This window comes from Plecotus auritus (assembly GCF_963455305.1).
Source record: "Plecotus auritus genome assembly, chromosome: 5".
Taxonomy (NCBI): domain Eukaryota; kingdom Metazoa; phylum Chordata; class Mammalia; order Chiroptera; family Vespertilionidae; genus Plecotus; species Plecotus auritus.
The window spans coordinates 166,136,633-166,152,730 of record NC_137776.1 but is presented as its reverse complement, the minus strand read 5'-3'; the positions used below and the strand labels follow the sequence as shown (position 1 = coordinate 166,152,730).

Here is a 16,098-nt window from a genome sequence, read left to right as displayed (position 1 = left end):
AGAATAAGTCAGAGTCCAAAGACCACTTGAAAAGCAAGGTCTGTGACCTGAAACCCAAAAATAAAATGGAAAGGAATTACTTTTTCTTTTACTGTAAAACTTATTGAAAACAGGAAAGGGTAAACTTGCAGGGTTTTGAAGCACTCACATATTGGGTACTCAGTAAAGGCTTCCTTCTTTGCTCTTCCTTCCTTCCCTCCTTCTTCTTTCTAAATAAAAGTGCTGTTTGCGATAGGGCCAGTAGACTTGGATTGTAAGATATTCCTGACAGAACAGAGGCACCTTGCTCTGCCCCAGAGCTTCCTTTTTCTCTTCTGAGACAAGAGCTTTTATTATGATTATACCCATTTGGGGGGGGGGGGTGGCGGTTGGGGGAGGGGGGAAAAGGGGAGGGACGAATGAGGTTGGGGGCTTACTTGACTCGACTTCAGGTCTCAAAAAGAAATAGTGGCAGTATGAAACTCTGATCTAGAGCTCTTTCAGGAGTTTAGATTGCTCCCGCACTGACACCTGCACCAATAGTTGTCAACAGTGCACAGTACAGTTCTCTGATGAGCTTTAAAAAATATGCCAAAGGATCCCTGTCAGACCAGTTAGCAAAGTAGTTACGATAATAGACGTAGGAGCCAGACTCTGAGTTCGAATCCTTCCTCTGTCACCTCCTAGCTGTGTGACCTCGGCAAGATACTCAACTTCTCTGTGCTTCAGTGTTCCCCTTTGTAAAGTGTCAATAATAACACCACCTTTTTTGTGGGGTTGTCCTAAGGATTGAGTTAATAGGAATGAGGCGCTTAAAACAGGGCCTGACATATGGTAATCGCTATGTAAAATCCTGCCAAATAGAACCTGGGGATCAGTTTTTTATAAGTACTCCCCCTCGGGATTCTAATCTGCAATCTGGGTTTTCAATCTGCCAATATAGTGCCACTTTTGGGATTCCGCTTCCCGAAAAGTTGACATTAACCAATCGGTGAAGGGAGCTTTTTTTTTTTTTTCTCTTCATTTTCCTCCAGTAAGATCTTGAGCTCAGAAACCTGTTACCTGGATCCAGCGGAGCGAAGGGGTTTTCCCTATACTTTCTGGGAGTTGTAGTTTGCCAAATGTCCTGTAAGTGCTCGGTGGCCAGATCAGAACTACAACTCCCACAACGCCGCGCGCCGCCCGCCCTGCTTCTCGTTGGTGGCTCTCTCCGGCTTTCCTGTACCGCCTCTCGGCGGCCGCAGCAGAGGCACTATGGCCGACGGCGGCGGCGGTTCTGTCGAGGCGTCGGGTCCACGGGACTCCCCGGGCCGGACGCCAGCCCCACGCGCGGTCGAACCGGGTGGTGGCGGCGGCGGCGGCGGCGGTAGCGGGGAGACCCCGCGGACGGCGGTGCTGGCGCTCCGCTTCGACAAGCCTATCAAGCAGGCCTTCTACAACACCGGGGCCGTGCTGTTCGTGTGCCTGTGCTGCGGCGCCGCCGTGCTCGTCTACTTCATCCTGGAGGCCTTCCTGCGGCCGCTGCTGTGGGCCGTGCTGTGCGGCACCTTCCTGCACCCCTTCAAGAGCTCGCTGACGCGCCTGGGCCGCCACTGGCTGCAGCGCCTGCACCGCGCGCACACGCCCATCCTGCTGGCCGCGCTGCTGCTGCCGCTCTGCTTCGCCGACTACGGCGTTGAGGCGCTGGGCGAGCAGGCGCTGCGCCGCCGCCGCCTGCTGCTGCTGCTGGGCGCGGGCGGCCCGCTCCTCTACGGCCTCTACAGCCTCGGCAGCTACCTGGGCGTGCAGGTGCTGCTGGCGCACGCCGGCGTGCTGATTTGCCGCGGGCTGGACTACTTCAGCAGCCTGTGGGTGAGTGAGCCTCGGCCCGGACCCTCCGGGGTCCCGGCGGGCACACTACACCCTTCTCTGCAGCCCCAGCGCCCTGGGGTGCGACTCTGCAACTCCTTCTCAAGGTGCAAGGGCGACCAAAGTTCCACACCTGTGCGGCAGCGGCAGCCTCCGCCTTCCTTCCCAAGCATCTGCGGAACTTGGCACACTTCCTTCCTACTGGAGGGCGGGTGTGGTTTGAAACAGCCTCCCAGCCCTTCCCTCCCCCGCGTCCATCCTAGCAGATTCTCTTAGGGGGACGCGCCCCCAGTTGGGAATCACTGTTCCGCTTTGCAGGTGGGGGCTCCAGAGCATCAGCAGATGGACTTGAATTTACTTCCTGGTCATGGGAATGGGGGCAGGTGGACTTTTCTGGATGTCAGAGCTGGAAGGGACCTTAGAGTTCCTCTTTTAGCATGTCATGATAGGAGAGGTGACTTCTAACCGGGCTAGGGCTAGGTAGGGACAAGCAGGGGACTAGTTGACGCTAGTTTCTCAAGTCCTGAAACAAAGGTTTCTTAATAGTCCGGGGCTGCCTCTCGGTTCAGGTGATTTCTCTATACTTTGTGCCAGGCCCTGGGTGCTGAGCCACCTGGGCCTCTCCTGACTACACTCTGTTTCTTGGGAACTGCTTACATTGTGCAAGAACAGCTGTACCACAGTACATCTCCTCCTGCTGGATTACTTAAGCAGACTGGGTGGAAGAAAGGTAGATTCCTGATTCCTGGATCACCCTGGGCTTATTCTTAGAAAACTGGGGAGCCTTAGAATTGGAAGGGACTTCAAAGATGATCGAGTGACACAATTCCTAGCTCAGATCAGATTGTAGACCAGTTAATTCAAATATTTAAAAAACAAGTGGATATTTAATGCATAAGAATGCCAATTTATCAATAAAGAGTACCATTAAAAATTTTTAAAAAATATATATTTTATTGATTTTTTTTACAGAGAGGAAGGGAGAAGGATAGTCAGAAACATCGATGAGAGAGAAACATGGATCAGCTGCCTCCTGCACACTCCCCACTGGGTATGTGCCCGCAACCAAGGTATATGCCCTTGACTGGAATCGAACCTGGGACCCTTGAGTTCTCAGGTCGACGCTCTATCTACTGAGCCAAACCAGTTAGGGCCCATTAAAATTTTTTTATTCTCTTTTGTCAGTGTTCCTCAAGTTGCAAAACAATTCTCCGTATCTGTCCAGCAGGGTTTTGACTTGCTGGAAGTTATTGGTAGAGTGATGACTGATCCCAGAACTGCTGTCTTCTCTTGCTCTATCAATACCACTTCTCAGGTCAAGTTAAAAGTCGATTATGTTGGGTGCTGGGCTTTGTGAAGGATTTAAAAGCAGTAAGATGAAGGCTCTGACTTCAAGGTGCATATAATCATATGTGTACATAATCTAATGGAGATGACAGACTCACAGGAATACATACCCACCAGTTATGAGCCAGCAAGGTATTGGGGAGCACCTCATCCATAATTTTGCGATGCTGCCTGTGCGTGCAACGGCTAAGTGATCAGACCGAAGCCTTGGCCTCTAAGAGGCCTGGGCTGTTTCAGTTGCAGGAGGGAGGGGTGTGCAACAACCTCCGCTAACTCTGGGGTCTTGTGGTTGTCAGGTAGAAGTGATCCCAGAGATAAGTTACTCTTTCCTGCCGGGTGCCTGCTTCTCTTCAGGAGAGGTTTCTGAGGTCCAGAGAATGTGATTGTCCCAACATTACTCATATTGTGGACAAATCCACGGTTCACATTTATGGAGTCCCAGTTCGGTATTTTTTCTTCTTTGCCTTGTTTCACAGTTAGTAAAAGTTCATTGAATGCCTCTTATATAGAAAGCAGAATACTATATGCTGTCAAGAAATAGAAAGACTATTTTGGCCTGATATCCTCAAGAAATTCAATCCTGTCAAAAATCAGACACGTTTATAGAGTCTGCTAACAGTTTTTGACTGTTGATATTACAACTTACTGTAAATTACTGTAGCCAAGGCCAAGTATCTTATCCACTGCACTGTAGGAAAGTAGAGAAGAAAGGCCTAACTAGCGTATGTGGTGTGTTTTCATACAAGAGTAAGAAGTTAAATACATGGGTAAATGGGCATGATTAGTGGAAAATGAAGCCTTTCTGTCAGTCACTCTCAGCAGAAAGAGATGAGGAATTAGATACTTGTAAAAAGGTGTTCTCAACTCAGTGTAGTATACAGTATAGGATTGAATATTGTTTTACTGAACATAAACCCTCATCTTTGTATTTTACTTAAATGCCCTCATATGGTTTGTGGATGAGGAAGGAGAAGAGAAGTAAGGGCCAAGGTAGAGGTAGGGAGGAAGGTCAAGCCAATTAATGGTATAAAAAAAGGCTTGAAACTCAGCTCTTTGGCTATAGTAGTAGGGCCAAGGGAGAAGAGGAGGGGGTAAAAAGACCCCCGCCATTTTATAAAAGAGACAATATGAGATAATTAGAACTGAGTAGGGAGTGGTAGAGGGACTAAATTGAAAGGAGAGCCGGAGGTTGATGTGAGTTTGAGAGAAACAGGCTTGCAGTTGTGTTTCAGCACTGGAGTGGGGGGTTGGGTGGGGTGAGGTGTACCTGGGAAGCAGAGACAAGGAGTTTTCAGCTCTCAGGCAAAAGTGCTGATTAAGGCCTGACATGACCTGAAAATAGGTCATGTGACTGGGCAGGGGGCCCACGCTGTAACTTTTCTGTCACATAGTTCACAGTGAGTTTAATTTTGTAATCCCAAGCAGGGCTGCCTGTTAAAGAAAAAGAGTCTTTATGCTTTTTGGACTACTTGTAAATTTGAGCCTGCTGCAGGTATAGATGGGAGAGGCAGAGGGAAAAGTTACATTTAAGCATATCTACATTTGGTGAGTTGACAGTTCATACAGTTGAGATGCAATTTTTGAGCCATGACCCAGGCACTGGATTAGGTGCTTTCGTGTGTGTTATTTCATTCTCACAACGATCCTGTGCAGTAGGAGGGGATTTCACATGTGAGAAGATTGACTAGAGATTAATTTGTTCTTTTTAAAAATCTATTTTTTTAATTGATTTCAGAGAGGCAGGGAGAGGGAGAGAGAGATAGAAACATCAATGATGAGAGATAATCATTGATTGGCTGCCTCCTGCATGCCCTCTACCCAGGATCGAGCCCACAACCTGGGCAGTGCCCTGACGGAGAGTTGAACCGTGACCTTCTGGTTCATAGGTTGGTGCTCAACCACTGACCCACACCGGCTGGGCTATTCTTTCTGTTAGTAAATGGTATTCAACAGACCTGTCAGCAATTGAAGTCCCTTTGTCATCAAGTCCTTCAATAAGGATTTTTAAAAGTTTTCCTCCAATACATTGTGTTTAAATTTTTAGTTTAATTTTTTAGTATGATTTGATTTTAGTTATTAGGGAAAAAATGGAAGAACATCAGGGATTGGACTAACCATATGTGTTCCCCGAAAGACCCCTGGATTCTAGTCATCTAGAAATCTTAGCCATCTCTCTGTTCTTTGCTTTTATCCTTGTTCAGTTATTTTCAATTCCTGTTCAGTTTTCCTTTGTAGCGTCTTCAGTGCCTTTATTTTTCTTTGTTCCCAGTTTATCTTTCTCATTCCGTTCCTCTTTCCCTCACTGTAGGCTCTTAGCTCTTTTCCTATGTCTCCTAACATTTCATCCTGCTTACAAGTGAAGACTAATCATTTATGGTATGAGTAGCTCTTCTTGAACAGTTTCAAATATTTTAGGATATTGCACGGACTCAGTAAGTGATTTCTAAACACTTAAAAGAAAATCATTTGTTGCACCATGCTCACATGTGACTCAGTCCTTCAGGTACTTGGCATCTCTCCTAGTGGTGGTGGTGTGGGTTTGTCAAGATAAATATGAAAAGCTAATGGCTTCCCCTGCTCCACCATGTTTCTTTGCTGGGAGTGTCTTGTTTTTCATCTTTCCATTAATTCAGACTTGTTGGAAAATTTGAAGACCGTTTACAGTGTTTGCAGTAGTAATAGGTTTGTTTTCTCGGTGGTCTCTAATCGCATTCTCATTTCACTTCATAAAAAAGCATGTGGTGGAAAGAATAGTGGCTGAAAGATGAGAAGAGTGTAAATTCTACACTGAGCTCTGTCAGTAACTTGCTTCGTGACCTTGAACAGACCAGGGCTCTTCTCTGGTACTTGGAGGATTTCTAAGGTTCCTTGGTGTTTAGTTTTACAGCTCCTGAGAGTTTGGCAGCATTGCAGGTGAGGCTCTTAGGAAGTGTGCATTAGCCATCCAGGCCTCCTCAGTTCCACTTCTGAGCCCCCGGTGCCTTTCTGCTTGTCTGGCAACAGTAAGGAGGAAGATTCCAGTGCTTACTTAGATTTCAGTGAAAGATTGCGATTTTATAAGATTCTTGACTCTTAAGTTCCCAGACCACAAAGAGAACAGTTTTCAAGTTAGCATTAAGCTATCTTAAAAGAAAATGAAATATTTGAAACAATAGTTGATTGGGCCTGTGATTAGGGCTGTGGCTCCATAACTTGGGAAGAAGTCTGTTGGTCTTGTTCAAGACTTAGGAAAGTAAGAAGAAGAAGAAAAAAAGACTTAACAGAGTGTTTTGCAGAAACATGCAACAGAAGCAAGCCAAGTTGTCTTAATGCCCAGATGAAAATAAAGAAAACAATGACTTAGTTTAAAAGGCAAAATCTACTTACGGTTTATGCATTTACTATTTTTTAATCAGAAAAGTATATATGGATAATAAGTCAAGTGAAAGGCAAATGTGACTTTTTAGATTGCTTTACTGGTAGTGCATTGCCAATTTTTATGCAGTCTTAGTATAGTATCTAGCACACATAATGCAGAGCCTTATATAGTGATTCAAAACAAGCATTGAATGTATATTTTGAAAAGGACACGTTGTTTTAAAGAAAATACACTTGGGAAAGTATGACCTCTTGTGTATAAACTTTGCTCATTGATTTATGCTGGGAAGAAAATTCATAGTTGAACAGGTTTGCTCAGAAGCTAAGCATATCTCTCTGGGAGACAGAGAAATAAAAACTCTCCTGAAGGCACTCTTAGGAATCCATACTAGAAATTAGGTATGGAATTTGAATGTCCAAATCCTAGTTTTCAGTTTAAGTTATTTTAAAGAATATTTAGCAACTTAAAAAGTTGACTCAAGTAAAACATGCTTATTATATTAAAAAAATTTAAGTAGCATAGAAGTTTTTATGTAAAAGTGAATTGTCTCTCTTTTCTGCTACCATTTCCACTGTACAAATGTTACTGTTGTTACTGACAAATAGTCTTCTAAATTTATTTCTATGCCTATGTGGATATATAAAGTTTAGGATTTTCGGCTTTTAAAACAAAAATGGGATAACGTGTATAAAACTCTGCACCTTGGTCTTTAATTTATCATTGTATTGTGGACATCTTTCCTTGTTAGCACTTACAGATTATACTTCTTTTTTTAAATAGTACTATAGTATGCAGACTTTTTTTTTCTAGATGCCTTTTAGAAAGTGTTCCTACCAGATTATATTAACTCTGAATCTGTATTAGGATAACCTGATAAACGTTTTTAAGCATTGGTCATTGTAAAGTAATGGTTTAATAGGAACTCTAAAGTGTTTTTATAAATGGCCATACTTTTTGTGCTAATAATATTCTGTGACTCTTTTCTGAGGAAACACTTCAAAATATTGAAGGGAAAAAATCCAAAATGAGGCCAAAGTGTTTTTTGTTTGTTTTTGTTGGTTTTTCTTTTTTAACATTTACTAGTTATAAAAGTAATAATCCTCTTAGAAGAAAATTCAGTATTTGAAGAAAAACATAAAGAAGCAAATTAACCCCTGAAATCCAATCAGCCAGGGAGAACACATTTTTAGCATTTTGAGAGTATATTTCACCATCATAAATTTGCACTTGCACAAATTTATAGTGTATCATTGAATATATATATATTCATCATGTCTTTGAAAGTCCGAATAATTGTTCCATTTTTGGAGATACCATTATTTAAATAGTTCTCTATAAAATGAAATTTAGCTTGTTATCAATTCTTTAATATTTTAAACTGCCACAGCATTTTTATATGTGTCTGCACAGTGTACAGTGCTTCTGTAGACAAAATTCCTAGAAGTGGAACAGAGGTGTCTATTTCAGTGGTTATTTTAAACTGGAATGAGATGATCTGTGAGTTTCAGGTTTACTAGGTGAAAACACATGCTTCACTTTGGACCATGAGTTTCCCTTAAAAAATCTGAAGTATGTAGTCTGTTTTTTTTGTTTGTTTTTTTCTCTCCCTAATAGTGATACTGATTCCTAAGTACAGATAAAGAACAAAAACTTCTTGGAGACTGGTTTTAAAATATCATAGACTTAAAATCTGAAAGTTTGTACCTTTTGTGAGCCTCTAGTTCAGTGGTCGGCAAACTGCGGCTCGCGAGCCACATGCGGCTCTTTGGCCCCTTGAGTGTGGCTCATCCACAAAATACCACGGCCTGGGCGAGTCTATTTTGAAGAAGTGGCGTTAGAAGAAGTTTAAGTTTAAAAAATTTGGCTCTCAAAAGAAATTTCAATCGTTGTACTGTTGATATTTGGCTCTGTTGACTAATGAGTTTGCTGACCACTGCTCTAGTTCAACTTCTCACTGCTGAGGGGCAGATGTTCCTACTTTGTCATCCCTGACTGATGGTCAGCTCTTGCTCAAACACTTTTGGTGGTATCCTTATTCCAATTTCAGATTGCTGTAGTTTGTTAGAAAGACTTATCCTCAAATTGAGCTGAAATGTGTTGCTTCCTAATCCTACCTAAATTTTCAGAAAATTGTCTAATGCTTTCCCCAGATGAATTTCCCCAGCTATTTAAAGATAGCTGTCAAATCTTGACATTACCTTTTCTTTTCTAAGCTAAAAGTCCCCCTCCCCCCAGCTATATCCATATCTCCAACGTTGTCGTTTCCATTTCCTTCTCCTCTTTATTTATTTATTTTAGCACCACTCTTCTTTCTCCTGGTTAAGAAAGCAGAGTCTGGAGCTAGATTTCTGGGTTCTGATCCCTGCTTTGTCACTTTTTAGCTGTGTGACCTTGGGCAAGTCACTTCCCTGAAGTCTCAGTTTCTTTCATCTGTAAAATGGGAATCATAGTACTTATTATTTTAACCTTTTCTTGTTTTTTTTATTTTCTTTTTTAAACATACATTAATCTATAGAGAAAACTTGAAGAATTCCATAAACTCTATGGCTTAAAAATGAAATATTTTATCTTAAGGATCTTTATGCATATAGTAGTTTTTGAACTTTACTATATCTTAAGTTAAAACTATATGTATTTTTGTTTAAAAATATTTAAATAACATCACTACATGGGATTTTAAATGCCTGTTTACTTTAAAACTTGACTTACCTGAACAGGGGAGGAAAGCCTGCACATGCTCCTTGTAGCAGCATCTGCCTTCACCTTATCTGTGTTGTGACCACAGCTCTCATGCGATATAGAGTCTATAGACGCTTGCACATTTTGTACAATTGTATGTATTTTCATGTGTATATATTTTACAACTGTGTCTATATTTCATTTATTTAAGATCTGGACGTTGGTAGTTGGCTATGTGTTGACTGTTTCATTCAAGTGGAATGCAAGCACTGAGCGCTACTTGAGAGCAGTTTCAATTCCTGTCTGGATTATATTGCTTTTTCATTTAGGTGGGTCATTTTTCTAAGAAAGTTTAGCTTAAGGTCAGCAATGGCAGACCACGCAAATCCAAGTGGTTTTTTTTGTAGTGTTACATGTTACATTTTAAATTCTTAATCTTTAGAAAATGTTCTGCTTTAATATTTTATTAATATTTAATGAAAATGTTATGCTTTAAAATGTCTATCTTTTAGTTAAATTGAATGTTCATTTACAAAAAGGCCCTTTAAAAATAACCACATCTTAAAAAGTAGAGCACACTTGGACTATCATGGCTATTTCTGAGTGTCATACTGAAGAAGGATATAGATAAGCAGTCAAGTATAATAAGAGGTGCTCAGAATCATATGTGAGAAACAATGAAAGGAACCGGAGATGTTTACTCTGGATAAGAGAGGGGACTGGGCTGCAGGGGTGGGGAGAGGTGGAGGTGAGGATATCAGACATGGAAGCCTGTCCTGTGAAAGTGGTTTAAACGTGTGGGAGAGAGTTACAGCAGTGAGTAGCTTCAGAGGAAAAAAATCTCTGTTCAACAGAAGAAAGATCAGCGTCAGAGCTGCACAACATAATTCTGTTATTTGGGACTGCACTGTTAGCTGGGTGACTACGAGGTTGTTACAAAGTGAGTTTTCAGGGACTCTTTTATTTCCAAGTCCGCGTCTGTGGAAATATTTAGTTCTAATTTAAAAACAAAATTAGTAACCAAGAGCAGTAGGTAGCCTATTTAAAGTAGTTTTTAGAGCTACTTATTGTTAAAAGTTGAAAAAAAAAAAGAGTTGATTGAGAAAATACGTCTCTGCTTAGAGCCCAGAGTTGAGGGAAGCGTTACTCTCTAACTTTGCTGACCTGGAATGCTGGAGGAGTTTATCAGCAAGACCCCCTAAAACATGACTGGACTCATTTTGAATTGGAGGAAGGCAGAGGAGGGAGGCAGGCAGGCAGGTGAATGTCCATAAGGCTCTAGACAAACTCAAGGAACTACAAACAGCTAATGGGTAGACACTTGTTAGCATTATGCACTAGGGAGGAGCACTAGGGAGGACCCGTTGAAGCTTTCTGCAGTGCTCTCTTGGGCCGCGCCCCCCTTTCTTGAGACAGTTCACGTCGAGAAGTATTTTTAGGAAATCAAGTCAGGCCGCATGACTCTAGTATCCATGCCTCATGCAGATGCCTGATGTAGGTCATTCTGGATTACTTGGGGGTTTTGAGTCCGGAATAGTCTTAAAACCTGGATGTGCTTCAGAGAGGACTTGATTCCTCAGGTGATACAAGCCCGTTAAAGGTAGGCTGGTACAAGCCCAGTTCTTTGGACCAGGGGCCTCTGAAAGCAGAGCTGGACTTAGAGAAGTTCTCTATTTAGGTTTCATCTGTCTGATGGCCTTTTTTCCTTTTTGTAATTTTCCCTGTGAAACATTTTTGTTAACATAGATGCCAAACTGTTCTTTTAAAGTGTTGGGTTCTTTTTTTTTTTTTTTTAATTAAAAATGTTAACTCTTAATAATTTGCAGCATCTCTGGCTGGCTCATGGAGAATTCCAGTATTCCTGGTTATTGTTTTCCTGATGTCTGTGGGCACACTCTATGAAAAACAGAATGGAAAAGAATCTTCTGGTAAGAAATAAGGCATTCTATTAATATTACTCTTAAGAAATATTGGGGAGAGTAGCTTTGTTTAAAAACATGCTATGATGAAACAGCTTTAAATATATTTAAAAACCTATGGTGTTTTCTGAACAGTAAATTTATTTAAAATATTTTAGGTTGTTAGACTATACCTCATGCCCCCCCCCCATTTGCATTTTTTATTGAGGTATGATTCATAAAATTAACCATTTTAAAGTAACATTTAGTACATTCCCAGTGTGTGCAACCATTATTTCTGCCTGATTCCAAGATACTGTCATCACCCTAAAAGGAAACCCTTACCCATTAAGCAACTAACTCTGTAGTTAGGTTATTTGAGATCTTTGTGTTTTCTTAATGTATGCTCTTATAGATACAGATATAAATTGCCCTCTTAGAACTCCTTTTGCATCCCATAAATTTTGATATGTTGTGTTTCTATTTTCCCTGAGTAAAGATACTGTGTGATTTCCCTTTTGATTTCTTTTTGATACATTGATTCAAGTGTGTTGTTAAATTTCCACCTATTTGTGAATTTTCCAATTTTGTTGCTTGCGCTAATTGCTAAATCCAAATTTACCTGTGTTGATCATGTATCCTGCAACTCTGTTAACAGTTTTTTTGGTGTGGTTTCACTAGGATTTTGTATATGTAAGAGCATGTCATCTGCAAATAGTTTTATTACTGTGCTAATTTGGATGCCTTTTGTTTCTTTTTCTTGCTTGATTTCTCTGGTTAAAACTTCCAGTATGATGTTGAATACACCAGGTTCTTTTAAAGATTATTTTTGGCTGTAAATGGTTTTTATTCAATAACAGTTTGTTAAAGGTATGAATTTTTAGTGAGTTGTAAGGGGACAGCTGAGGGTGGGGGAGCAATAGTGCTCAGGTCATCAGACTGGACTTCCTAGTTGACCAGCCATGTGGAGGCAGCTGTGCCTGGAGAGGTAAATCTGAAGAGCACACAGTTATTCCAGTGACTGACATTTGTTCTTGCTTCTTTCTGATGGTTATATATAAACTAAAAGAGCAAATAACTCATTCCAGCCTGCTTCGGAATCGGTTATTCTTGATCTAGAATCCTTTTATGGACTTCTAGTCTAGACAATCCTTATCATAAAATAAATCTTTCAAACTTTTTTTCCCCTAAATTTCTGAGTATTTTTTCTCTCTTGCCCTTAGAACCTCTTTCTTTTAGGTATCAGAACTCAAACCATCTAGTAGTCCATACTGGGACAGCCTTTTCCTTTGATTATGGCCCGTTCCCTCCTGTAGATGTCACTGTGATGTAGTTAGGTACAGGACTGCTTCCGTGTACTGCCATGGAGTGTATGCGTTTATTCCTCCCTGTCACTTCCACTGCCCCATTCGTTGTTGGACCTGCTCTTGTATCCCAGTCACCTGTATAGACATCTCTCTCAGTGTCTTCTGAGCTTTGAATCTTTTGCTGCTGTGGACGCTTTTATGATCTGTGGTTCACTGGCTTCACAGAATTAATCCTTTGGATTTCATCAGAATTCATGACACCCAGAAAACTCCTCTTGTGAATCATTGCTGAGTTAGTTTTAGAGGCTCCTTCTGAATCCAGGGGCCTTACCCAGTGTTTTCTCTTAGACCTTGGGAGCTCTTGGTATTTCCTGGAACCCCCAAGGTAAGGTAGAGAAAAAATGTTAAGTGTGTACCATGCTTTTAAATGTACTGTCTTTTTTTAAGAATGGTTATCTCCATTCTGCAGGTGAAGACACTTCATTCCAGAGATTAACTGGTGACTGGTGGAGCTAAGAGATAAACCCAGGTCTTTGACCCTAAGCCTAGTGTTCTTTCCCTTCTCCAGGCTCTTTGAACAAGCACCAGTCACCCTGGAAAGGTACTGACTGCTGATCCTCTTGAACTCAGTTGTGATTGCCAGCTGCTTCAGTCTTTTATGTTGGCTTTGCTGGCTTATCACAGCGGCAGGACCTAGGTGCTCTGTCTCCTGGATCCCAAAGTCTCACTTGGTAGAAACCTGGAATCCAGCTTTGATGTGTTCCCTTAGCCTGTGAGAAAAGGGGAGCACTAGCATTATTGTTAGTAATGACAGTATGGGCAAGGGTCTGGTAGACTCTTTAAGCATGTTGTCTCGTGTAATTTTACTGAATATGAGAAGTACTTCTTCAAAAGCCAGGCAAACACGTCAGATGTATCTTTAATAGCCTGAACACCCAGCTTGAGAAGTACAGACAAGTGAAGCTGGATCCGTTCCTCCTAACATTGGTAATTGTTTATAAATGACCTTCTGGAGTCTCTTTGTAGGAAGACTTGGTGGTTGCCTTAATTGTTTTAGGACAGCATGCAGTATGAGTGAAAAAGTTTGGTCCAGTTAAGCCCAAATTGGAAAAAGAAAAGGAACAAACGAGATTTTTTTACTGCTCATCTTCCACTCCCCATTTCTGACACTGTCAGTTAAATAGACATAGAGAACCTCCTGCTGGTACAAATTTGCATCCTTGTTACCGACTAATAGCACAATGAGATGATACTGGAAACCGTTGAGAAGGAAATGTATTTTCCACATTAGTAATGGATACACAAGAATAAAGTCTCATTTAGATTGGTTTCAAAATATATTTTCCCCTGATTTAAAAAAAATGTTATTCTGCCCATTGTTTATTAATAGATAATATTTGAACATGTGATCTGTTATTCTTTTACATTTTTCTGGATTATGAGTTTCTGTCCCCTGGAGCTAGGCTGCTAATGTCAGTGGCCTGCTTCTTTGGACTTGTGTAGATCCCTGTTATTTGGACTTCTGAATGCTCGCCCTATCCCTGGGGAGATGGACACTTGAAACCTTGGATGCTCTTTCCTTTTTTGTTTATAGTTCTTGGGCCCCAAGATTATGTTCCTTTGTCTCTATGTCTATTTTTAGCTGGGACTTTTTGCCAGTACCATGACTTTGTCTAGATTCTCAGTCCTGGAGTTTTTCTGTCTAGTTTGTCATCCTTCTGCCCAAACCCTTGGGGTTTTTGCAGTGCAGGTGGATATCACTAAGACTGAAGTCGTTAGAATGCCTGTTTGAATAAGATCAGTTTCCTAATCTTACCTCGATAGTTTTCAGATACTCTATGTTGATTTTCTGTGTGCTCTTCTTTCCTTTTTGTTTCTTTTTATTTTTTTAATTTAAATTCTTTATTGTTTAAAGTATTACGTAAGTCTCCTTTCCCCCCATTGACCTCTCCCCAGCTGCTCCCACCCCCCAGCATGTGTGCTCTTCTTTTCATTCCTTTATGACAGTGGTTCTCAACCTTTCTAATGCCACGACCCTTAATACAGTTCCTCATGTTGTGGTGACCCCCAACCATAAAATTATTTTCGTTGCTACTTCATATCTGTAATTTTGCTACTGTTAATTAATTGTAATGTAAATATCTGTGTTTTCCGATGGTCTTAGGTGACCCTGCTAGTGGTTCTCAAAGTGTGGGTCACGACCTACAGGTTGAGAACTGCTGCTGTAGAGCCTAAGACCATTGGAAAACATAGATATTTACATTACGATTCATTAACAGCAGCAAAATTACAGTTATGAAGTAGCAACGAAAATAATTTTATGGTTGGGGGTCACCACAACATGAGGAACTGTATTAAGGGTCATGGCATTAGAAAGGTTGAGAACCACTGCTTTATGAAGTTCAGGCACTCTAAAAACTTATTAACTAAGATGGTATTGCATAGTTTTCTTTGATTTAGCTATGATTCACTGGATATTTACTGTGTATTTTAATGACATCAGCAAGTTGGAGAAAGAGTATTTGTAAAGGTTAAATTCATTGGATATGTGTAGTTCATTTGGAGCTGAAATTCATTGGCTTGGCAGAATTCTATGTTAATCACATTGAGTATTGGCCTACTAAAAGTAAGGTCCCAGCTGTATGAACGTGGGTGTATGATTTGTTAACTAGGAATGGTCAGTGTTCTTAATTGTGGACAGTGGAATCTATGCTAGCTAGTCTAAATAGAAAGAGGTTCTGATTGGCATATAGACTATTTGCATATAGAATTTTTGGAAAGACCAGACAATTAAGCTTATCGTAGATTCTACACAGGCAGAAATAATGCGACCAGGAGAAATGCTCAGTGACACCCAAGGACTCTTTGAGTAGAAGTGCCATCCTGCTGCTGCCTGCCACAAAGTTAAAGATCAGATAGCAGAACCTCTGGAACTTCTGTTAAGGTCTGGTGGATAAGCCATGTATGCCTCTGTGGCTTTGTTTGACATGTATGTGGCTTCCAAATTACAGTGAGTTGCTTTGGTCTTCAAAGTCTTACACAAGTGTGCCTGCATGGTAGAAACTGCATCACCTGTGGGACCTTAGCTGCAAGGGAGTCCAAGAAATACAGTCTTTCGTTTTCTAGTCTCTACAGTGCAGAAAAGCATGCTAGAATCTGATATGGTGTAACCTAATCTGTGTTGTTTGCCATAACAGATTAAAGGCTGACAATTACAGACAGACCTCATTGGCCGGTAAACCTTTTTAGTCTATTGCAAATTTAATCTTGATGTACTACCTGTTAGGAACTTAACATGGGCATATATAACATGAGACAGAGTAATGATATTCTTTTAGATTTTTAAGTGGTGGATTTTGACTACTGAATTATGTGCTTTATAGATATATATATATGGTTTTACATAATGCCCATACATTTGCATATTCATTTGTGGAATGTTATAATTGAGAGCCTTAAGTATGGACTGTGCCATACTGTAATCCGAGTTAGTAATATAAAGGAGAGTGAGAGTCTGTATTCAGGAAGCTCACAGACTTAGAAGTATTTCTCAATAGAGATGTGCATTAAAATTTACCTGTGAAGTTAAAAAAAACTACCTGCCACAGGTATCAATCAGCAGCAGCATGAAGTTCCCCAGTGAGAAAGATAGAGTCCAGGAACCTGCATTTTTAGCAGACTT

The 16,098-nt window shown here is 40.9% G+C and overlaps 1 protein-coding gene across 4 annotated transcripts in view; it reads left to right on the top strand.

Moving 5' to 3' along the window:
* The first annotated feature begins 1,206 nt into the window (after positions 1 to 1,206).
* TMEM245 (transmembrane protein 245) overlaps positions 1,207 to 16,098 on the top strand; it is a 62,692-nt gene continuing 47,800 nt past the window's right edge. For 3 of the 4 annotated variants that reach the window (XM_080668082.1, XM_080668081.1, XM_080668079.1), the window contains exons 1-3: positions 1,222 to 1,830; positions 9,423 to 9,540; positions 11,038 to 11,139. In XM_080668082.1, the coding sequence (XP_080524208.1) occupies positions 1,234 to 1,830; positions 9,423 to 9,540; positions 11,038 to 11,139 (817 nt within the window). In that variant the 5' untranslated portion in view covers positions 1,222 to 1,233. Of the gene's footprint in view, positions 1,831 to 9,422; positions 9,541 to 11,037; positions 11,140 to 16,098 lie in introns of all 4 variants that reach the window. The other variant, XM_080668080.1, reaches the window with a different exon arrangement.